Source organism: Diospyros lotus, chromosome 2 (assembly GCF_014633365.1).
Source record: "Diospyros lotus cultivar Yz01 chromosome 2, ASM1463336v1, whole genome shotgun sequence".
Lineage (NCBI taxonomy): Eukaryota > Viridiplantae > Streptophyta > Magnoliopsida > Ericales > Ebenaceae > Diospyros > Diospyros lotus.
Genome location: NC_068339.1, coordinates 27743977 through 27766390, shown reverse-complemented (window position 1 = coordinate 27766390; position 22414 = coordinate 27743977). Strand labels below are relative to the sequence as shown.

At 35.5% G+C, this 22414-nt stretch overlaps 1 protein-coding gene and 1 long non-coding RNA gene across 4 annotated transcripts; one reads left to right on the top strand and one right to left on the bottom strand.

Moving 5' to 3' along the window:
* The first annotated feature begins 1598 nt into the window (after positions 1–1598).
* LOC127795153 (lysine-specific demethylase JMJ26-like) lies at positions 1599–17389 on the top strand. 3 transcript variants are annotated; one of them, XM_052326641.1, is made up of 13 exons: positions 1599–1868; positions 2362–3787; positions 3878–4011; positions 4123–4222; positions 4311–4443; positions 4521–4584; positions 4687–5389; positions 15188–15517; positions 15835–16239; positions 16497–16569; positions 16660–16745; positions 16840–16959; positions 17050–17389. In XM_052326641.1, the coding sequence occupies exons 2-13, from the start codon at positions 2375–2377 to the stop codon at positions 17119–17121; spliced, it is 3633 nt and encodes a 1210-aa protein (XP_052182601.1). In that variant the 5' UTR covers positions 1599–1868; positions 2362–2374; the 3' UTR covers positions 17122–17389. The 3 variants fall into 3 exon arrangements, with proteins under 3 accessions (XP_052182601.1, XP_052182602.1, XP_052182603.1); XM_052326642.1 differs by having other exon boundaries at positions 2349–3787; XM_052326643.1 differs by having other exon boundaries at positions 1600–1868; positions 3896–4011.
* On the bottom strand, positions 16953–22414 carry LOC127795155 (uncharacterized). The gene is made up of 3 exons (XR_008021747.1): positions 22236–22414; positions 21755–21813; positions 16953–17117 (listed from the first exon to the last, which is right to left on the bottom strand). It is a non-coding gene; the product is annotated as an uncharacterized LOC127795155 (long non-coding RNA).

Sequence of the window (22414 nt, the reverse complement as noted above, 5' to 3'; positions counted from 1 at the left end):
AATCTTGACAAGTTTGATTTGCTTAGAAATTTGCAAGCTATAGGTCGCGTGGTTGTGTTTTACCTAGAGAATCCACTCAATGTAGATGAGAAAAATCAAATGCAATATGTCATTAGAAGGAAACTAGAAGGGCCAAGGCACAAAAGCAAAAGACCTCAACAAAGAAAAACATTCTAGGCACTATTTTCATTCATTTATGTTCTCTTTTGGTCTGAGTCATTCGATTTTGAATTAACTTTTAGAAGGGTTATTCGAAAATCCCTTGGGGCAGTTCTTTTTGGTTGTAGAAGTGATCTCTAGTTGAGGTTGTCATCAAGCTTATGACACAATTTTCTTGAGGATTCTTTTTCAAATATTTTTAAAAAATAAGATAGTAAGAAAATATTTCCACACATTTCTTTTCATTTTCGGTTATTTCTTGTTCCTTATCCTTCTTGCCACCAATGACCTTAGTCACCAAATTCGTAGTAGTAGTCCCACTTAATCGATGCTAGAACAATGACTCTCAAATAACTCTATTAGGGGTGTGCAACAAAATTGAGAAAATGGAAAAACCAAACTCAAATATTAGGTTTGGATTTGGCAAAGGTTAGTTTGGTTTCAATTAAATGTTCGAAAAAAAAAATTGAGGTGTCTAGTTATAGGTGCTGAAAAATTGAGTCGAATTAAAAACTTGACCCTTATTTAAGAACTCAAAAGATATATTAATCATGTTTTTGCTTTTTACCATTTAACCAATATCAGTCACCATGTTTACTTAATTATAATTTGGTAGTATTCTACCTATTCACGTTACACAACATCTTAGTTCTTGCCTCGCGCCTCATGTCCCTCGTTTTTAGTCTCTCGCTCCTTTGACTGAAACTTAAATCTTTACTTCATTTAATAAATCTGAATTGCCTCTCTCACTTTCAAACTCACATAGTCTTACTCCATCCAGCGTCTCACTCTTTGTCTCTCACTCAGTTTCTCTGTCTATCTAATTTGATCTCATCCAAGTGAAGAATGGGCGAATGATTGAAATTGAAACCCTTGATCAATTCATTAATCGATGTTTGTTGTTCACACTTCTTGATCCCATCGAGGTGAAAGGAGAAGGTTCTTCATTTGTTTATTCAATGGCCGAAGATAATTTCAGGTGAACGTATATATATATATATATATATATATGTTAGAGTGAATTAAATTTAATTTTGTAACTCAAATTTGTGCATTTTTTTGTTTTTTTTGTTTTATGTGAATGTGTATGTGTGTGTTTGTGTGTTTTATACAGCAAATTAGAATTTGTAATTTACAATATTTTAGGAAAAAATCTAATCGTGGAGCTCAATTGAGGTTGAATTTGAAATTCGAATTGATTTAATTGGATTCGATGCCCCCAAGCAAGGGCTAGTCTCATGCGTACTCAGCTTCTGCTACCTTATCAAAACAGTCTGTTTTATTATGCCAAACAGACTACGGAGAACTACACACCTCACGTGCTCTTTCTAGATTCCCAATCGAATCCTCAAAGTAAATAAATATATGCATATATATATATATATGAAACAATAATGCTATTGCCTAATATATATATATATATATATGTATACATATGAAGAACCGCTGGCTCATGGTTTTCACGTTTCCCTTCGCGTTGGCTCTCTCTCTCTCTCTCTACATCTACGCTATATATTTTTCTCTCTCTACAGCGGTCTTCGTAACCCCGTCTTTCTCCTTGCTTGATCTTCCTTGGATTATCACGTCGCCTCGATTTTACCCTTCGATCAATCAATTTCGCTCCGTTTCCGACCCCAACTTTCGTGTTTTTTTGCAACGTTCAGTTGACAGAGCATGGAGGAGAAGAATTGAGACTCTCAATTGATCAGGTAAGCCGCCCTGCCCGTCGATCATGGTCTATGTATCTCTATAAACGGTTTATCTCGTATGTTTTTATCTATGCGTATAATGGCGTGAGAAGTTTTTGAGAGTACGAGTCATGAATCAATGCTGGGGCCACTGGAGCCGTAAATTGGTGTTTCCATGAGAATTCGCTCAATCTATCGGGCTTTTTAAACCCTAATTTGTTGTTATGCGATTCGTGTGTATGGTCTGGGACATGTACGATTCGTTTTCCGCGTTGACTTGACTCCGAGTCAACCTTGCTCAAGTCTTCATGGTACTGTATCTGGGTTATATTGTAGAGATTTTTATATCGAATGTTTCTGATTAGTACCGGTGAATTATTGTCTGCATTGCTATAAGATGAATTGGTGTGATTTTACTGTCAAAACCATGTACTTTCTTTGTTTTGTTATTTATGGAATGAAATTCTACGGCCTCGTGCATATTTTTAACTTGTTAGATAGCATCTTGTCTCAGTTCTGCAGAGAGAATGGCAATGCTGATTGTGAAGCCTGACCTGTTGAACCGCTATACTGATAATGAAATCCAGATAAACCCCAAAACTTCCAGTGTCTCTCGGCTTGGTAGGGAAGTCAAATTTCAACGTTTCAAGGATTACAAAGATCAAATAACAGAGGAGGGTGAACAGGAAGAGTACAGTCTGCAGTCATCACCTATGCAACCAAAGGATTCAGTTAAGAATAGAAGTAGACCTCCAGAAAGAAAATTCATAAATAGTAGAGGAACCCCAGGAAAGCCCATTTATACATCAAATAAGAAAATGAGTACTGGAAGTGGATCTATGATGGGTGAATGTAAGGATGACGGTGAGGAACAGGACAGTCCGCGATTATCACCCTTTAGAATAAAATATCTCAAGGAAAAAAGTAGAACCAGAGAAAGCAAAGGCTCAAAAAGTACAGAGAGGTGCCTGCGTATGTCAAACAAGAAAAGAAGTCTTGAACATAAATTTAACTTGGCAGAACGTGAAGAAGAAGATGAGGACAGCGCAGGATCATCATTTACAAGTATGAAGGGTTCATCTAAGAAAAACAGGCAGACTCCAGAAACCAAGCGCTTAAATGGTAGAAAAATTTCAAGGAAATGTTGGCGTGCCTCAGAGAAGGGTAATCCTTGCAAATATGTCAGTCCTGAATTTGAAGAAGGTGACAATGAGGAATATTGTTTATCAACTCCAGTTAAAAAGAGGAGATATTGTCAAAGCAAAGGGTCCAATGGTGAGGGGGAGGAATATAGCATGTTGCCATCACCTTCAGTTAAGAAAAGGAGAACCTGCAAAAGCATATGTTCAGATGGTGATGATTCTGAGGAGGCGCGAAACAGCACTGTGGGTATGCCATCCACAAGAGCAAAATGTTTAGCTAAAGAAAAAAGAATAGCTCAAGAAAAGGAATGTTGCAGGGGGGGAAAAATCTTGCAGAAGTGTCATGGTACCTTGAACAAGAAAAGGGAGTATTCTGCCAGTAGATGGGAAGTTGAAGAAGGTGAATCGGAGGGAAAGGATAAAGGAGGATTATCATCAGTGAGAACAAAGACTTCATTAACTGGAGAAATTGAAAATGCACATGGAAGAAGGATTTCAGAAAGACATTACAATGCCCTGAACAATGTTAGATCCTCTGAGAATGTATACTTCTATGGTGAATGGATAGATGATCTAGAAGATTTGTTTCTTGGGGAAGAAGAGACGCATGATGGAAGTAGACATTCAAATGGCATGGAGATGAAAGGAAGCTCAATGGAATTAAGAGAGAAAAATTATGCATCTGGGAACTCCTCATTTTGTGGTTTATCTCCTTCCCCCCCTTCTTCCTTTTCATCAGGTCCAGTTATCAGAAATGATGTACTCAGAGCTGGCAGATCCAAGACAAGAAATCAAAAGGTTAGACCTGCTTCTCACATTCTTTTCTTAAACTACTTTGGTTGGCATAGTTGATCTGGTTTAAAGAAAAAATCAACTAAATCACACTAGAATACTTGCCTTAAACAGGAAAAAAGGGAAGAGCGGATAAAGTGTCATCAGTGTGCGAGGAGTGATAGGAGAATTGTAGTTCCTTGCGCTGAGTGTAAAAAGAAAGTATATTGTATCCAGTGTATCAAGCAGTGGTAATTTTTTTACCTATTCTCTCTTCTCTCTCAGTGATGGTATTTTAGTTCTGCAGCAATGTCTTCTTTTGACTCTCATTCTTGCTCTTCTTCTCTCTGCTGAGTAAATAGGTATCAGCACTTGTCAGAAGAAGAAATTGCAGAGAGTTGCCCTTTTTGCCGTCAAAATTGCAACTGCAACTTGTGCTTGCATTCAATTGGCACAATCAAGGTTTGCTTCCATGAACCTAGATACTGAAATTGGTCTATGCTTTAACTTTTTCTCTTTGGCAATTACTTTAATAGTTTTTCCTCATCAGACATCAAAGAGGGACCTCAATGATCAGGAGAAGGTTCAGCATCTTAATTATTTAATCAAGTCTCTTATTCCATTTTTGAAACAAATTCATCAAGAGCAAACAGAGGAGATAGAGACAGAGGCCCTAATTCAAGGTATTCATGTCTTTAAAGTGTTCAAAGACATTTGAAATAACTATATTATTTACCTGACAAATAATATGTACGAATAGGGCTACCATCATCTGCAATTACAGTACAGGAGTCCATTTGTCACAATGATGAGCGAGTGTATTGGTAACTTTGTCTTACTTGCTCTATTGTAGTTCTATGATTTTATCCGTGTTTATTATTCTACATACCGTGCTAAATCTCATTTTTATCTTGTTCCTGGATCAGCAACCACTGTGCAACCTCAATTGTTGATCTTCATAGAAGTTGCCCAAACTGCTCATATGAGCTGTGTCTTAGCTGTTGCCGTGAGATTCGCCATGGAGAGGAATTAGGAGCTGGCAGCAAAGGAGTTTTTAAATATCTGAACAGAGGCTGTGATTACATTCACGGTGGGGACCCTCTGCCACATTCTCATAACTTGGAAACTTCTGATGAACACAATGAGCCAGTGACCAAATGGGTTGCCAATGATGATGGAAGTATCACTTGCGCTCCAAAAGAAATGGGTGGGTGTGGAAGCTGTGTGCTAGATATAAAGTGTCTTCTTCCACATGGTTGGATCTCAAACTTGGAAGCTAAAGGAGAAGAAATATTAAAGAAATATGAGATTTACCAAATGATGTCTGTGCCCAGTTCTCTTGACAGTGACACCAAGATGTCGCCGTTGACTGTTTCTAGAGAAAGCTGTAGGAATAATGTATTGTATTGCCCAAATTCAAGGAATGTCCTAAAGGAGGAAGAGCTCTTGAAATTTCGGAGGCATTGGGCAAATGGTGAACCAGTGATTGTTCGAGATGTTCTTGAGCAGACAACTGGATTAAGCTGGGAGCCAATGGTCATGTGGCGCGCACTTTGTGAGAACTTGGATTCAAGTATTACTTCAAAAATGTCAGAAGTGAAGGCTATTGATTGCCTGGCCGGCTGCGAGGTTAGTTATGTCATCTTTTGTGAAATTTACATTTACAATTTAGAGCTGCTACGCTGGATGGAAGTATTTATTTGACTCTCACCGTAAACATCCTGCTCTCTTTTATGACAAGTACTTGAACCTTTTGTTTTAGAGAGAGTCTTGGTAGAAAGGTTGCTCCTTTGTGACTGAAAGGTCACAGGTTAGAGTTGTAGAAACAGCAAGCACAATTTATAGTCTGAAATTATCAATCTCAAAATTTTTGAATTATAGATCTTTACTTCACATAAAAATACATATACTTTCATGATATATTATCTAGAACAATGAAACATCTTTTTTGACAAATACATAAAGTTCACAACAATGCTCTTAGGTCTTTCCCTACCACTTCCTAGTTTCACTTGAATTGGAGTAAAATTTAATTGGACAAGTCAGTGGAAGAGTAACTTCCAAGAATTTAAACAAAGATTTATAATATTACTTCTACATGCCTTACTAACAAGTGGTGGATTGTGATTTATGGTGATGCATCTTGCCAAGGGTTGGGTTGTTGTGTTGTTTTGCAACATGGAAAAGGTGATTGTATGTGCTTCTTGTCTATTAGATTAATGTGACAAACCCTTCATGACCTACAATTAGTAGCAGTTGTTTTTGTGTTGAAGACCTGGTGATGCTATTTGTACAGGAGCTTGAAATTTATTTTTATTTGGAAAGAGCTCAACTTGAGGTAGAAAAGGTGTCTTGAGTTGCTTATAGATTATGATGTCAATATCATGTACCATTTTGGAAGTTAATGTAGTGGAAGATGCTTTAATAGTAGGTTCTTAGAGGTAAGTTTGGTAACACTTTCTATTTAGCCATATTTATTGGAGGATCTAAGGCATATGTGTCATGCACCAAGGTTTAACCTAGGGGGTCTGTAAGGGAATTTGGAAGAAATCAAGGAAGAGAGAATAGAAAGTAGGTAGAAATGAGAAGAATGGAGGGAGATTAGGGAGAATAGAGAGAAAGGGAGAGAAGAGTAGAAAGAAGCGAGAGAGAAATCAGGGAGAGAATTGAAGAGAGAGAAGCATTCAATTAGTTATTACTCAATATTCTCTAAAAGATCCTCTCGAGTAGCTTATATAGCTACTTTTACAGTTAGTGCTTTCAGTTATAATTTGTAACTGAAAGTATTACAACTTTCCATTCTAAAACCAAAATGTAACTGAAAAAAATACAAGTTGTAAAAGAAAAATACAAAGCAGTAATTGCAGCATGCTTTAATGACCATTATACCCTAAGGTCATGACAATCCCTCTTCCTTAAAATATTTTTTGTCCCCAAGAAATCAAAGTAAAGTTCTTGAGTGATTATGGCCATTGATTCTGCATGCCTTGCAGAAGAAATTACTTCATCCAATCCCTGCTTTCATGATTTGATTCATCCATCTTAGACTGTTCCTTAGCCATCTCTTTTTGGCCAACTACATATTTTAGCCCCTGTACTTACACGTTTTTTTTTGTTACAATTAGGAGTACTAGGATCACTCAATCTTTTGCCAATTACAACCACAGACACACCCGAAACAATCCCAACAACAGAAACAAAAATCAGAATTGAAACATAAATGAAAGTAGGGTAAGAGACATGCATACCACACGATGGAACACAAGGATTTATCCTGGTTCAGATTGCAAAATGCAATCCTACATCTAGCCTTAGATCCTGAGAGCAATCCACTAAAAATATTCCAAGAATTAGTAAACAAGAGTCTCTCATGAGTACAAAATGAAAACCAAGATAACCTTTACAAAGGTTATCTCTCTAGACTTTTCTCTCAATCATTTGCACTCATACACAATTATGAATCATACCGCGACTGCCCACATATGTCTCCTATTTATAGACAAATTAGGGCGGTAATTACAAGGCTTTAAAGCAAACTACACAAAGTCTAATATACCCCTCATACGTACAACTTAAGTTAGTCTCTCCCTAACTCGGTTTATTTAAGCCGCTTGAATCACTCTTGTATTCCCCTGATTCCTTCTAAGTCTTCTAGAAAATACTCTATGCAAAACACAACATTTCATTTAGACACTCGAACTTTTTGTTATTTCAAAGACACATTTAAACTATGCAATTTTGAGTCAATTGTATTTCTAAACTTTTTGTTGTTTCAATTACACCCCTAAATCCATTGTTCTCAATAAATTGGTCAAGATATCCAATTAATTCGAAATTGCATAGTTCAGAGGTGCAATTGACTTGAAATTGCAAGTTTAGGGGTGTTTGAAACAACAAAAAGTTCGAGTATCTAAATAAAAAAAAACGTATAACTATAAAGGTTAAAATATATATTTTGCCTATCTTTTTCCTTCCTTTTTTTTTTCCCTTCTTTCTCCTTCTTGGCCTTTCCTTCTTCCTTTTCTTGGAATTGCAGGATAAGGTCCTCAAAGATCTCTTTGGCAAGGCTCTCTTCTCCGAGTGATTTGTATTCTAAGGAAAACTCAAAATGCTGTTTGCTTTTCCCTTAACAAAATTCCAATGATCTCTTTGATGGTGCCTAAAAAATCAGTAAATCTTTTGCCTGACATGAACGATTTTTAACTTCTTTTTCCTCCTTCTCTCTGGTTGTATCTAGTAAATCCTCAATTAATAGCTTTGCATTGATATCAGGTATTGGAGGAGTACCCATTCCTTCAAGAATAGCAAACTTATAACCTTCAAAATCCAAAATTGATGTGCCCGTAACCTTCACCAACTTCACAACATCTTTTGCTTCTTGCTTGTTGGTGTACACCAAAGGTTCCATCTTCAACAAGTTTCTCCTCCAATGGTGTTGTAGTGACTTTTCCAGCAACTGCCATTCCTTTCTTGGCATCTCCAACTTGGTTCATAGCCGGAATATCTAATGACTTAATATCTTTTACCAGTTATGATTGTTCCTCAGCTTCCTACAAGTTAGAAATCTAAGGAAGGAGAGCACCATTATCCTCACAATTGAATGATCCTTCACTCGAACTTGCCAGATCTAAGGCAGGTGTTTCCTCAACTTCTTGCAAACTAAAGGTATTAGGTAGGATTCCGGCTTCTACTTGAATTAGCTTTGCAATGGATCTTGAAAGAAATTCCACTGGTAGATTGACCTAAAACCTCTTTGCAATCATATTCATTAAGTCGTCCAGCTTTTGGCCAAAATTAAAGATTTTCTTTGTTTTTATCAAGTTCTCTCTGCACACTTTCTCGTGTTGCTGTGAGGTCTCTTTGCACACTTTCTCTGGTTGCAATACTTTCTGCTTGGTAGCATCACACCTCCACTTGAGTCAGCCGTAAACCTAATTCCAGATTGTCCATTCTCATCTCCAACTGCTTCATGTGGATGCCATCTATCATCACCTCTTTCAAAAATTGTTTCTGATCTTCTTAGAAGGACTGATGGTGAATAGAAATCTCTTGTGATCGCCTATATCTTAAATCTCACGATGCAACAACCCTAAAATAGAGGATTGGTTACCGCTCTCAACTCTAATCAAGATCTGATGCACGCTCCGATGCTTTGATACCAACTGATGTGAACCCACGATGGAACGAAGCCAAAGAAACCCACAAAAGATTGAAACAAACCTCAGAAAAGTCAAAATTGGATATAAGGCAATGAATTCTCGACCCGTTGATTTATGAACCAAGAACCTAGATTATATCAAAATCTAGACCCATTGATATGCGGAAACAAGAATCAAGAATTGTGTTGTTGAATGCCACAAAGACTGCCTAGATCATTGATAAGTTCGAAGTTTTGTTCATTGAAGAACAAGATAGAAAAAAAGAGAAATCTCTCAAATTCAATAATCTTCTTTTTCTCCTCCTTTTGTTTACAATGGAAAAACCTTTAAATAGGCAAAAATAATTAAATCCTAATTCTACTTGAAAACTAATAAAAATCCTAAATCTAGTCATAAACTAGATCCTAAATCTAATGGGTTTTAGTTAGCCCAATCCAAATAGAAGTAGAAATAACAAAATTAATCCAATCCAACTACAAGTTGGAATAATAAAACTAACCTAATCCAACTACAAGTTGCAATAATAAAACTAACCCAATCCTAAATTACATAGGAAATAAGTAAATAACTTGCTAAATAAGAATCCTATTCAAAGAGGAATTAGTATTCATCCAACTCCGACATGGTTGACTCAATTGATTGATTCAATTGCGTTGTTGTTAGTTGACCCTCCATGATTCTCATCAAGATCGCTTAAATCGCAGCTTGTGAAAATCATTTCTGGAACAGTTTCCTGAATGGATCAATCTGATCGCTCCATCTGAAATTGATCGATTCAATTGTTTGATCAATTCTATTGTTGCTTCCTAAGTCGTCTCCTGAAACTCAATTCGTTCCGCAACCAATCGTCAATCAGCGTTGTCTCTTGTGGGGTTCGACAATCCACAATTTCGAGCCGCAACCTAAGTTACAATGTAGTAGTCGAGAATCGTTGCACTCGCCACCAATCAAGGCTAACAACGACCACGACCTACACCCCAATCCAAACTAAACTAATCATCGGAACCCCTGCAAATTGATCGTCAAAACCCCTGCAACTGATCGTTATCTGCTTGCAACCCTGCAATTTCAAGATTGCTTGGCCTCTATTTGCAATCACTATGATTCTATGATTCCCCCAGACCTACTTCCACATCGCGCCTTCCTTACTCGCCAGAATCGAAGTTGCGATCATTGTGCTTCAACGATCGCCCCCAGTTGGTGCCTTATTCTCACCCAATCACTGCCCAATGGCCGAAGGACCACTAGCCCTAATGAATTTTTCGGAATCACTGAATTTCGTTGCTCAACTGATTTCACTGAGAGTCGTCGGAATTTTGCCTGGCCTAGCTTGCTTCTTAGAACCTTGGAGTTAACTGCTAAGAGAATTTGCAAGAATCACAACTAAGGACCGTTGGCTCTAATACCAAATGTCATGCACCAAGGTTTAACCTAGGGCTTGTAAGGGAATTTGGAAGAAATCGGGGAATAGAGAATAGAAAGGGAGGGAGAAATGAGAAGAATGGAAGGAGATAAGGAAGAACAAAGAGAAAGGAAGAGAAGAGCAGAAAGATGCGAGAGAGAAATTAGGAGAGAATTGAAAAGAGAGAAGCATTTTATAGCTATATAGCTTAACATCAATCGGTTATTACTTAATATTCTCCCAAAGATCCTCTCGAGTAGCTTATATAGCTACTCTTACAGTTAGTGCTTTTAGTTATAATTTGTAATTGAAATTATTACAACTTTCCATTCTAAAATCGAAATGTGACTGAAAAAAATACAAGTTGTAAAAGAAAAATACAAAGCAGTAATTGCAGCATGCTTTAATGACCATTATACCCTAGGGCCATGACAATATGGCAGTGGAGATTATGTAATATGGTAAGGTAATGTTGTGTATTTAGTTAACTCTAAGACCCACCTTGCTAGTCAAGGTTAAAGCAACTCAATGGAGGATTCTTAGTGTCAATTGATCAAGGAGGTGTTAGGAGGATGGAAAGACGCCAAAGTTTACAACCAATGAAGATGGAGTACTTCAATTTACAAGTCAACTACATATTTAATTTGGTTATGATTTAAGAGGAGAGATCTTCACTAAAGGTTAGAACTCAAGATATAACATGTATCCCGAGTACAAGTATGTATAGAGGCATGCATTATCCTTTCACTAAAGTGGCATGAAGAAAGATACTATAGAGCATGTTGCTTAATGTTTAACTTGTAGGTTAAGGTTGAACATCAAGGACCAACAAGAGCACTTCAACTATTACATGTGCATGGAAACGTGAAGAGGAGATGTGAAAATAGTTTCCATGATTTTTTTAACTAGTATTCAAGATAAGTTCTAAAAACCAACTCTTTTTGGTGGGAGAAGAATGTAAAAACTCGATTATTGTTATTATTTTTAAATTATAGATTTTTAATGGCTAAATTCTACTCAAAGCCCCTACCATCGTTTGACATTCCCCAGTGTAAGGGACAATCGTACGTAGAGGGTGGTCTCCGTATTTCTCCTGGTTTACTAATGTAGACTATCTATGCAGGTATGCTACTGTTGGAATGTTTATTTGTTACTTGTCCCTTAATGAGTATGGCTGACTTCGCCCTCACTAGCTTGGCCCACATGGGGTAATACGCCAGGCCCGTGACAAGTGGTATCAACTTACGGTTGGTGGTAGCTCGGAGGGGCGTATCAAGCAATCTTAGGGTTGAGTGTTGACAAGCAAGTTGGCATCCATCATCGGTGGACGTGTAAGAAAAGATCACGAATCACTTAACAGAGGTGGAATAGGCAATGGTCGCAACATAGACTACTCAAGGAGCTCCACAAAGGTGGGAGTAGGCTGGAGTCCATGCAACGAGGGCGTTACAAGTTTTGGGATTGGGGAAGGGGGGGGGGGGGGGATGTCACAACTCCCTAATGCAAGAGGTAGCCATACGAGGGTGGTCTCTATATTCGTGTTGGTTTATTGATATATATCGACTATTTATGCAAGGTATGCTATTCTCTCACCTAAGGAGTAAGACTAGCTCCACCTCTCACCTTCTCGTGGTTTACTTTTATTCTTTTGATTTTTTTTCTCAAATAACCTATTTCATTACTAACAGTGTTGAAAAGTATACTAAACTCTTCACAAATTATAACCCCCATCCTACAAAACAACATTTAGACTGTATAATGGTTAGAGAAAGAATTGTAAAAGAGTTTCTTTTAGACAAAGTTGTAGAAAGTTTTGTTTACTTTTTTGCAATGTTCTAAAAATTGGCCTAGGCGGCCTCCTAGGTGTTGCCAAGGCGTTAGGCGGCCACTGGCCGCCGCAAATATAGGATAATCAGCCTCCCTGGGCGCCGATCCGATTAATCGATCATCATCTGTGCCTAGCCGCCTAATTTTCAAAGGTTTTAAGTTAGGGTTTTTAAGTTCTAAGTTGGATTTCTCGTCGCCGCCATTCGTCTCTCTTAGCCCCTAATTTCCCAATTTTCGTTAGCCCCTTGGTTGTCTCTACCAGTCGTCTCTCCTGGCCCCTGATTTCCCTTGGCCCCTTGGCTGTCACTGCCAGTCGTCTCTCTTAGCCCCTAATTTCCCGATTTCCGTTAACCCCTTGGCTATCGCTACCAATCATCTCTCTTGGCCCCTAATTTCCCAATTTCCCTTGGCCCTTTGGTCGTCGCCACCAGACGTCTCTTTTGGCCCCTAATTCCCCAATTTCCCTTGGCCCCTTGGTCGTCGCCGCTAGTCGTCTCTCTTGGCCCCGATTTCTTGATTTCCCTTGGCCGACGCCGCCAATCGTCTCCCTCACTATTGGTTGTTCGTCCTCCACCCTCTGGTATGTATAGCCATCACCCATCATCAATTTATATATATATATATATATATATATATAAACAGATCAAATGGACTGGTTGGCGGAAGCTATATATATATATATATATTTTTTTTTTTGTTGCATCAAAAACTTAAAAAAAAAAGAGCAGTCTGCCTAGTCCCCGCCTAAGCATCCTAGGCACTAGGCCCCAATCTAGCGCCCGACTAGCGCTTAACGCATTTTAGAATACTGTTTTTTTGTAAATATAATTTTTAACTTATTAAAAAAATGTAAATATAAAAATAAAAACAAACGTAAAAAAATAGTTATTCAATCTAAAAATAAAAAATATATATAGGGGTTTTTTTGTAAATATAATTTTTAATATAGAAAATTATAAAAAATAGTTATTCATTCTAAAAATAAACATAAATTCCATAATGCATTCAAACAAACATAAAGATAAGTTCTATTATCCATGAACCATGACTTACTAATTAAAAACAAATAATAAATTTAAAAAAATAAAATAATCAAACATAATACAATTTATAAAAGTTCCTCCACTTCATCATTCTCTTTCACATACATTACCAGTCAATACTCTATATGTATTACACTCATTCACATAATAAGTATTATATACTATATATTACATACATAGTATTGAATTAGAAAAATAAATATTTCATTCAGTCATACACAATACATGCACTGATTCACATAATATATGTATATACACAGTACATTCATATAACAAAAATCAATACATACAAATAATATATATACTTACATAATACAACACAAAACTAGAATAAATACATATAGGGAGAGTAGCCAGATGGTCGTCGTCGGTTGCTTAAACGCTGGTTGTTGATCCAATAGCCAACTCAGCCAAAAGTTGCAGTCACTAATTGTCACTATCGAAGTCTTGTAGAACAACAGACGATAGACAAGAATCAGTACAAGAGTTGCAATTGCAGTCGCCGGACGAAATGACAAATAGGGATGAGATCAGGATTCAAGAAGAAGGAAGGAAGACGGTGGCAACAAGACTTCCATTTTAGGTTTTTGCAAAATGAAGAAGGAATAAGAGATTCAATTTAGGCTTAAAAATTTGAAAAATGCTACTTTGCCTGAATTGGTTGACGTATAGGATGACTAAAAGTATTAAAAGACAAAAATATTCTCACATTGAAACTGTTGCTTCACCTCGAAACACGTGTCCAAATAAAGGTCGGGCGGACTTCATCATGGATGAAGTCCGCCCGAATTGAACGAGCGGACTTCAACAGTTGAAGTCCACCCGCCTAGCAGCAAGCGGGCTGCTGGGCGGATGAAGTCCGCCAGCTGCTATGCAGGCGGACTTCATTTTAATTATTTTTTAGATTATAATTATAATTATAATTTAATTTAATTTAATTTTTATATTATAATTTTAATTATTTTTTATTTTAATTTTTATTTAATTTTAATAGCAGTGTGCTGGGCGGATGCCGAACCTTGGTCGAGCGAGCTTCATTCTGTTCGGTCATTCCGTGCGTCAACCATTCGGGCATTGTAGCACGGTTCTAAAATTTTTGAATTAGAGATGGAAAAAATTTCGTTTCTAACTCGGTTAGAGACGAAATTCCATTTTGTAATATTTAGGCTTAAAAATTTTGTTTCTAACCTCTTCGTGGACAAAAATGTTTTCCAAATCGGAAACACATTAATGATATTTTTCTAATATTATGAAATGGTCTCAAAATGTTTTCAAAATCGCAAAAACAGCTCAAAAACGGTTTTTTTGGTGTTTCGGTACAGAAAACATTTTGGAAACGCTGAAATGGCACACGTAAGGCGTTTCCATGCATCATAGGTATTATTTCATTATTTCAAAATTGTTTCATTCCAAGTTATATATGAATTATTTTAAGGCTTATCATTCACTAAGTTGTGAGCACACTACCAAACTTGAATCATTTCAGGTGAGCCACAACTGTTAGATATGGACTTTGGTATTATGGGACTGCAATGTCATATGATGATATCGTAGGATTTTGTGGTTTTATTTATTTTGTGTGTTTGACTGATTTTTATCAATATCCTTTTTTCCTGGTTTGGATTATTTTAAATGGAGTTCCTAGAATACACACACACAAACCTATGATGATTGAATTTCAGTAGTTTCATGAAAAAAATATATATGTTATTGGTTGAATTAGGCTTTAGCATGTGTTGTGCTAATGCTCATGGTTAGTCTGGCCGCTAAGTGGGGTGTCACTTTTGTCTTTTATCCTGTCTCATGGTATTGATTCCATTCTCACAGTTTCTTTGTGGTAACCTGAAGACAGTAAATGTCTTCTATATATTGCATGTTTCTTGTGTGCCTTTCAAGCAATACCCATCTGAATTATGATTGGCAATTTTTTTTCTTTGGTTAAGTAAATCTGAGTGGCAATTAGTTCTCATATTTCTGATCTGTATATAATATGCAGGTGAGAATAAGTACTCGCCAATTTTTCAAAGGTTATACTGAAGGAAGAAGGTATAGGAATTTCTGGCCTGAAATGCTCAAGCTGAAGGACTGGCCTCCATCTGACAAATTTGAGAATTTCTTGCCACGCCACTGTGATGAGTTTATTAGTGCATTGCCATTTCAGGAGTACACGGATCCTAGGGCTGGTTTTCTTAATCTTGCAGTGAAATTGCCTGAAGGTGTCCTAAAGCCTGACTTAGGTCCAAAGACATATATTGCATATGGAATTGCTGAAGAACTTGGAAGAGGGGATTCTGTAACTAAGCTTCACTGTGATATGTCTGATGCGGTATGATTTTCAAATCCATTAGATTTGTATAAAGGTTGTATTCATGTCATAAAGTGACTTCTTTCTTCACCAAGGAGTTATCACTCTTCTCCAGCAGCGTGTGCTTGTTTGCTTCTTTTTCCTGATACTTCATTACTATTATTATGGGATTGTACACTGCTATAGTTCCTATATGTGGGTAAGTGTCAGTCTTGCACTCCGATGTGGCTATATATGTGATGGCTTTCCCCTGTATTTGTGATGTACAAACATATATGCGATGGAAGTTTTATGTTTTGGTTAACAAATTTATAACATCCAAATTTTGTTTCGAGCAGGTGAATATATTGACGCACACTGCAGAAATAGAATTAGATGATCAGCAACGTGCAGCAATTGCAGTGTTGAAAAAGAAGCACCAAACTCAAGATGAAAAGGAGCGCCTTGATCAAGAGATGAATGAAAATCCTGTGGTGAATGAGACAGATGTTAGAGGTGCAGCTTATGCTATGGGTGCATCTAAGATCAGCAGTACATCTCAAGCTAGTGAAGTAATTGTTGATCAGATAAATGGGCACAGAAAATATCCTGCTTTTGACAGTTCTTCCCCGGAAGGAACATCACATCAAACAGGTGGTGCACTATGGGACATCTTTAGGCGTGAAGATGTACCAAAGTTAGAAGAATATCTCATGAAACACCATAGAGAATTCAGGCACACTTACTGTTCTCCAGTTGAACAGGTAATATTTGCAACTTTTTTGTTTCTAATTATTGAAGCTTGAAGCTAAACCTTGGTTGCAATGGTAAATTTACTCATTTTCTGACCGTAGACGGTCAAGTTATGTAACAGCCTCACAAACAAAACAAAACAAACAAGGAGAATGTTGCATCCATATATAATCCTCCCCTTGTGCATTTGGAAGGCCCTTTTTTTGTGCCTCAGTTTGGCCATGTTGAATGAATTTGGGTTTTGAGAAAGCTTCTTCCTTTTGATTAGGTAGTTCACCCAATTCACGACCAATGCTTCTACCTAACTTTGGAACACAAGAAAAAACTCAAGGAGGAATTTGGTTAGTATACATACTATAATGCCCTATTGTTTTAATTATACATTTGGAACTGTAGCAGAGCTCGTAAAAGCTTCAATTTAAACATTACAGGAATAGAGCCATGGACATTTGAGCAACGACTTGGAGAGGCAGTATTTATCCCTGCTGGCTGTCCGCATCAAGTCAGGAATCTCAAAGTAAAAAATTTTCAGAGTTCACAGCCTATTTTTATATCATCATATATGGGGTCGGGTCGATATTTGATCTAACTCTTTGTTTCTCTGCACCCAGTCATGCACAAAAGTTGCTGTAGATTTTGTTTCCCCTGAAAATGTCCATGAGTGCATTCGGCTGACCAAGGAGTTCAGGAAACTGCCCAAAGATCACAAGGCCAGAGAGGACAAATTAGAGGCAAAACATCTCATCCCTTCTTCATACTATTCCAAACTGCTCCAACAATTTTCTTTCTAAAATGAATTCTCTCCTCTGTGTGAACGACAGATAAGGAAGATGATTCTTCATGCAATGAACCGAGCCATTGAAGATTTTGAAGCCTTTACATCATCTTCCTGAAAGCCATTTGAATCCATAAAGCTCGACAACATTTTTGACATCTAAAATATTTAGAGGAAATATACCATAATAAGGGAGAGAACTACAGCAGAGCTAAAGAGTGACATTGATTGTAATTTCTTGGAATAATTCTTTGCTTAGTCGTATATTGCATTATTATGGGTAGTGCTAATTTTGTACTTGCAATATTGGCGGTTGAATTTCATTTCATCACATGATGAAATTTTGACTATTGTTGAATAAAGCATTAAAAGTTCCTAATTGTTAAGTTTGAAAACAAAGTTAGAAATGGAATAACTAAATAAATTTGCCATGAAAGCCCAACAATTCAATCGAAACAAAAAATTAATTTATAATATTAAAATTTTAGTTTTAGTTTTCAAATGTTTTCTATACAAATAAATAACATTACGATATATATATTTACACGGATACAATAAAATTAAAAATAACATTTAACATTAAGAAAATAAAATTGCACTGATACAATCACATATATAATTGTGATATATTTATCATTAAGAAATTAGACAAAAATAAGATGTTAACTAACATAGTTAGAATGGTAACCTAACAAACTAAACATACTCAATAATCGATTAAAGTTGAAGTTGGAATTAAATTTTACAATAAATTTAAGTGTAAATGGTACTAATCACCTTTGAGATTTGAGCTAATTACAAGAACACCCCTTACATTTTAGAAATACCAATAACTTCTACCATTATTAAATAAACAGATAAAATAACTAATTTACCCTTCATTCTTTTTTTTTTTTTTTCTACACCAATGTTATTAAAGGCCGAAGGCGCACAAGGGTGTTTAAGAGTCTAAGGCGCAAAACACAAGAAAAGGTGCGTGCATGGTGTAACTAGACGCATGCTAACTAAATATATATATATATATATGTTCTAGTTAAAAAATAAGATATAAAATAAATCTTAACTCCTAATAATATATTCATAAGTTGTTATCAAGAAAATTAAAAATTCAACATATACTAAGAAAAATATTAAAACAAGTTACATATTTGTAAATGTCAGTAAAATAAATCCCATCATATTTCAGCAACTAACATATAAAGATCACAAAAGTTCTTTTTATCTATACAAAAAGTCTTTTGAGTCAATTTTAATTAAATCCTAAATAATTTATAACTTTTAAATCCTAATTAAGATTTAACTAATTATGAATTTTAAATAATTTAAAAATTATCCTCATCATCAAGAACAAACATTTTCATACTTTCGTCATTAGAAGCATCAATCTCTTTAGTTTGAGAATCTCTTTTGATTTATTATTTATTTAGAAATAGTTATAATTAAAATTAGAATCTGAAAAATTTCATTTCCCTATTAAGATGGGATTCTATTAAAAATCACAACAATAAACAAAATACTAATTCTAATTAGTATTTAGTTATAATTAGAATTAGAATTTAAAAAGTTTTCTTTCTCTTATTAAGATTGAATCCTATTAAAAATCAAAATAATAAATAAAATATCAATTCGTAAATGTTAATTCCAATTAATATTTATTTATAATTACAATTAAAATATGAAAAGTTTATTTTTTCTATTAGGGTCTATTTAAAATTAAAACAATAAACACTTACAAAGTTAAAATAGTAAAAATATTTTTGAAGGAATAGCTAGGCGTGCCGAGGCCCTCAGCGCACTTGGGTACGCCTTGCTTGCCTGTGCCAGGCTAGGACCATTCTAGGCTCAACAACTGTGCCTAGGTACGCTGCGCACCCAGGCACACCTTTAATAATACTATTCTACACTACTTTAAAAAATATATTGGATTACTGGCAAATGGGTTCCTTACCGATGTGTAATAAACTTAGGTAGTGTTTGTTAAAATAAATAAGATAAGATTATATCAAGATAATTTATCTATAATCTTCAAAATAACTTATTTAAAAAAAGAAAGAAATAAATTTATCTAAAAAATTCAAGATAAAAAGTCACATGATTTTTTTCAAATAAATTTAACAAATGCAATGAAAATATTTTTCATATCCCATTTTTTTCAGTCTATATCTTGATTAATAAATATTATTTTAGATATATAAATGCTAACACAATGTAGATTCATTGTGCGTCGACTATAAACCCAAGCAATGAACCTAGATGGGTTCGTTATTCAAATATATCTCAAACTTAGATTTGGAATTGAAAAGGTACGAGTGTGTGTGTGAGATATATATATATATATATATCTACACGAAGGTTCATTTGAATCCAAATAAGTTCATTTAAGGTTCGATCAAACCCTATTTAACCCAAATGCAGAAGGGTACCCAATATATTTTATTTTTATATTGTTTAATGCTAATTAAACACTTTCACAAAGTTACCACATCACTACTATTCATCTCTACTAGAGATGAATAACATTACTCATGTATGTATTTAGATTAATATTGTATATATATATATGTAATTTTTTAATAAATATAAATATGTATATAAGTATTCATTATTAATGAACAAGAATAGAATATTTTAAGATTAATGTGTAACTAAAATAAATAACACCCTTTTGGAGTAATTTGAAATTACAAATTCTCATGGATCCAAACTCAAGATTCAAATCCAATAAAAATATAATCAAACATTGAATTTAAGATTTCAAATCTCAAATGATAATATCAAATTATCTTGTCCAAACATAACCTTAAATACATCACTATTTGAATTTAAATTCAAGAGCACCCGAAAACAAAAGAACTTGAAATGATATTTACATATTTATCATCTAAAATGACAAGATTAAGGATAAAATCATTTCATATTACAAATTTCAAATAATATCGTTTGAAATTACTGTGTCCAAACAGTCTTAACAAAATTTTTGGCTTCTATTCTTAGAACATAAATTAATACACAATCGCCACCACTTACGATGGCTTGAGCTATGAGTGAACGTATGTAACCCGAATGATTATTTTGGTGAGTATATTGAGATTGATAATACAATTGTTAACTTTAGAGGACCAAATCCAACATGATCTTTAAGAAAGTTGTTTTATCCGGTAATTTTTCAGAAAGCGATTATGAAAATCTCCCCTGATAGTTATACATCTCTTTTGATGTCAGGAGATTTGTATTTTTTTGTATTTATATATTTTTTATTAAGGTGCGTTTGATAGGGGGTTGAAAATGGGGTAGAATTCATTTTTTATCCAAATTTTAGAAAATTTTATCAAACATTTTTTTTTTCATGAAATTCGAATTCCATTTTAATTCAAAAAGTGAAGATTTTCCTTGAAATTAAGAAATTAAAATTCTTAGAGGTTGAGGTGAGAATTAGAATTCCATAAAATTGGAATTCCGCCCCACTTTCCACTCCCATTGCATTACCTAAAATTTAATTCTAGGTAATGATTGGCTAGAAAACAAAAATCACCCCACTCTCTTGGAAAATGAATTCCATAGAAAGAAAACTTAATTGATTGTTTCCATAAAAAATATGTGTAATAATTACACATTTTTTATGGTAAATGTGTATAATCAAACACACTCTTATCATGGAAACTTAGAGTGTGTTTAATTGCACACATTTACTATGAAAAATATATAATTATTACACATTTTTTATGAAAAACAATCAAACACTCTTAATTTTTTTATGAAAAAATATGTATAGTACAAATATTAAATTTTCTTTCTATAGAATTCATTTTCCAATGGGGTGTAGTGATTTTTATTTTCTAAACAATATTAGCTAAAATTTAGGTAATGCAATCAAACACACCTTTAGTTATTTTGATCTTCTAATGTAGACATGGCCACGGTTCATGAACCGCCGGTTCCGGTTTAAGAAATCTTTGAACCTGAACTGAACCGCCCAAGGGCGGTTTGGGACGGTTCGGTTCCAGTTCCGGTTCGTGCCGGTTCGGTCAACGGTTTGGACCGGTTCAGTCAATGGTTTGAGCCGGTTCGGTCAACGGTTCCGGTTCCGGTTCAAACTGAATTTTTTTAATTTTTTTTAAATATTGTTGTATTCAATTTTGGATATGGTAACAAGTAATAAATAATTAACAATATAATTGAATAAATTGATAAATAACAAAATGAGAAGATTGAAGAAATTGAAATTGAAATATTAAATGAGAGACAAAATTGAGAGAATAATAGCTTGAGACTTGAGAGAGAGAGAGAGAGAGAGAATGTGAAAAATGAGTGGGGGAGGGAGGGGTATATATAGATAGGAATTATAAAATTAAAAAAAAAAATTAATAAAATTGGAATTGGACCGTTGGGGGGGTGCTGCACCGGGGGGGGAGGGGGGGTGGTGGGGGGGAGGGGTGCTGCACGGGGGGAGGGGGGGTTGTTCCGGTTCCGCAGAACCGGAACCGCAGAACCGGAACCGGACCGAAATTCGCCGGTTCAGTCCGGTTCCGGTTCCGGTTCGGCCGGTTCCGGGTCCGGTTCCGGCCGGTCCGGTTCCGGTTCGAACCGCCGGTCCGGTTCAATTTTGGCCATGTCTATTCTAATGTGATCCTTAGTTTGAAACTTGAGGAATGTCTTAGTTTAAAAGAGTAAATATTTTTATGTTGTTAATGAAATTTTTATTTATAAAAAAAATTATAAATTAATAAAAAATAAAGGAATTGAGGGCATACATTTACGTGACTCAACTTGATATGCCATGTCCACCATCAAAGGAGTATGAATCTTTGTCCTGTCAAAAAGAAAAAAAGTTTTGGAAGAGAGAAAATTTCACAATAATATATAAAGGGTGGCATGAGCAAGAGCGGTTCCTTTTAAGGGGTTGGAGCACCACGACCTCTCCAATCATCATCAACACTTTATTCTACCCAATTTAGGGTCATTAATGCGATATTCAATGTCAATTAATTTTTAAAAATCACATTAATAACATAAATTCATACCAAAAAAACCTTGAAATTCAAACTAACACTAAGTGGGACTACACTCTCTTGTTTGTAAATCTAAACTATATCCACATTCTATAACTTCTTTTATGGATTAGACTCGGAAGCGTTCTAATATAATACATATTTCTTCGTTGTAATTTTCTTACCTCGACGGACAAAGGAAACCACCAAGAAAATAAGTGGAAGAAACAATTGATGTTCTTACCAAATATATTGCCGCGGATCTTCAAAAGCCGCATTGCTCTGAAGCATTTTGCTCCCACAAACAGCATCGAAAGGTTCTGAGAGAGCTTAGGGATTTCAGCCATCGAGTTTTCATCGACGAGAGATCTCCCATCTCGCCGCCGCCCCTGCTTCCATGTGAATCCATAAGGCTACTCAAGG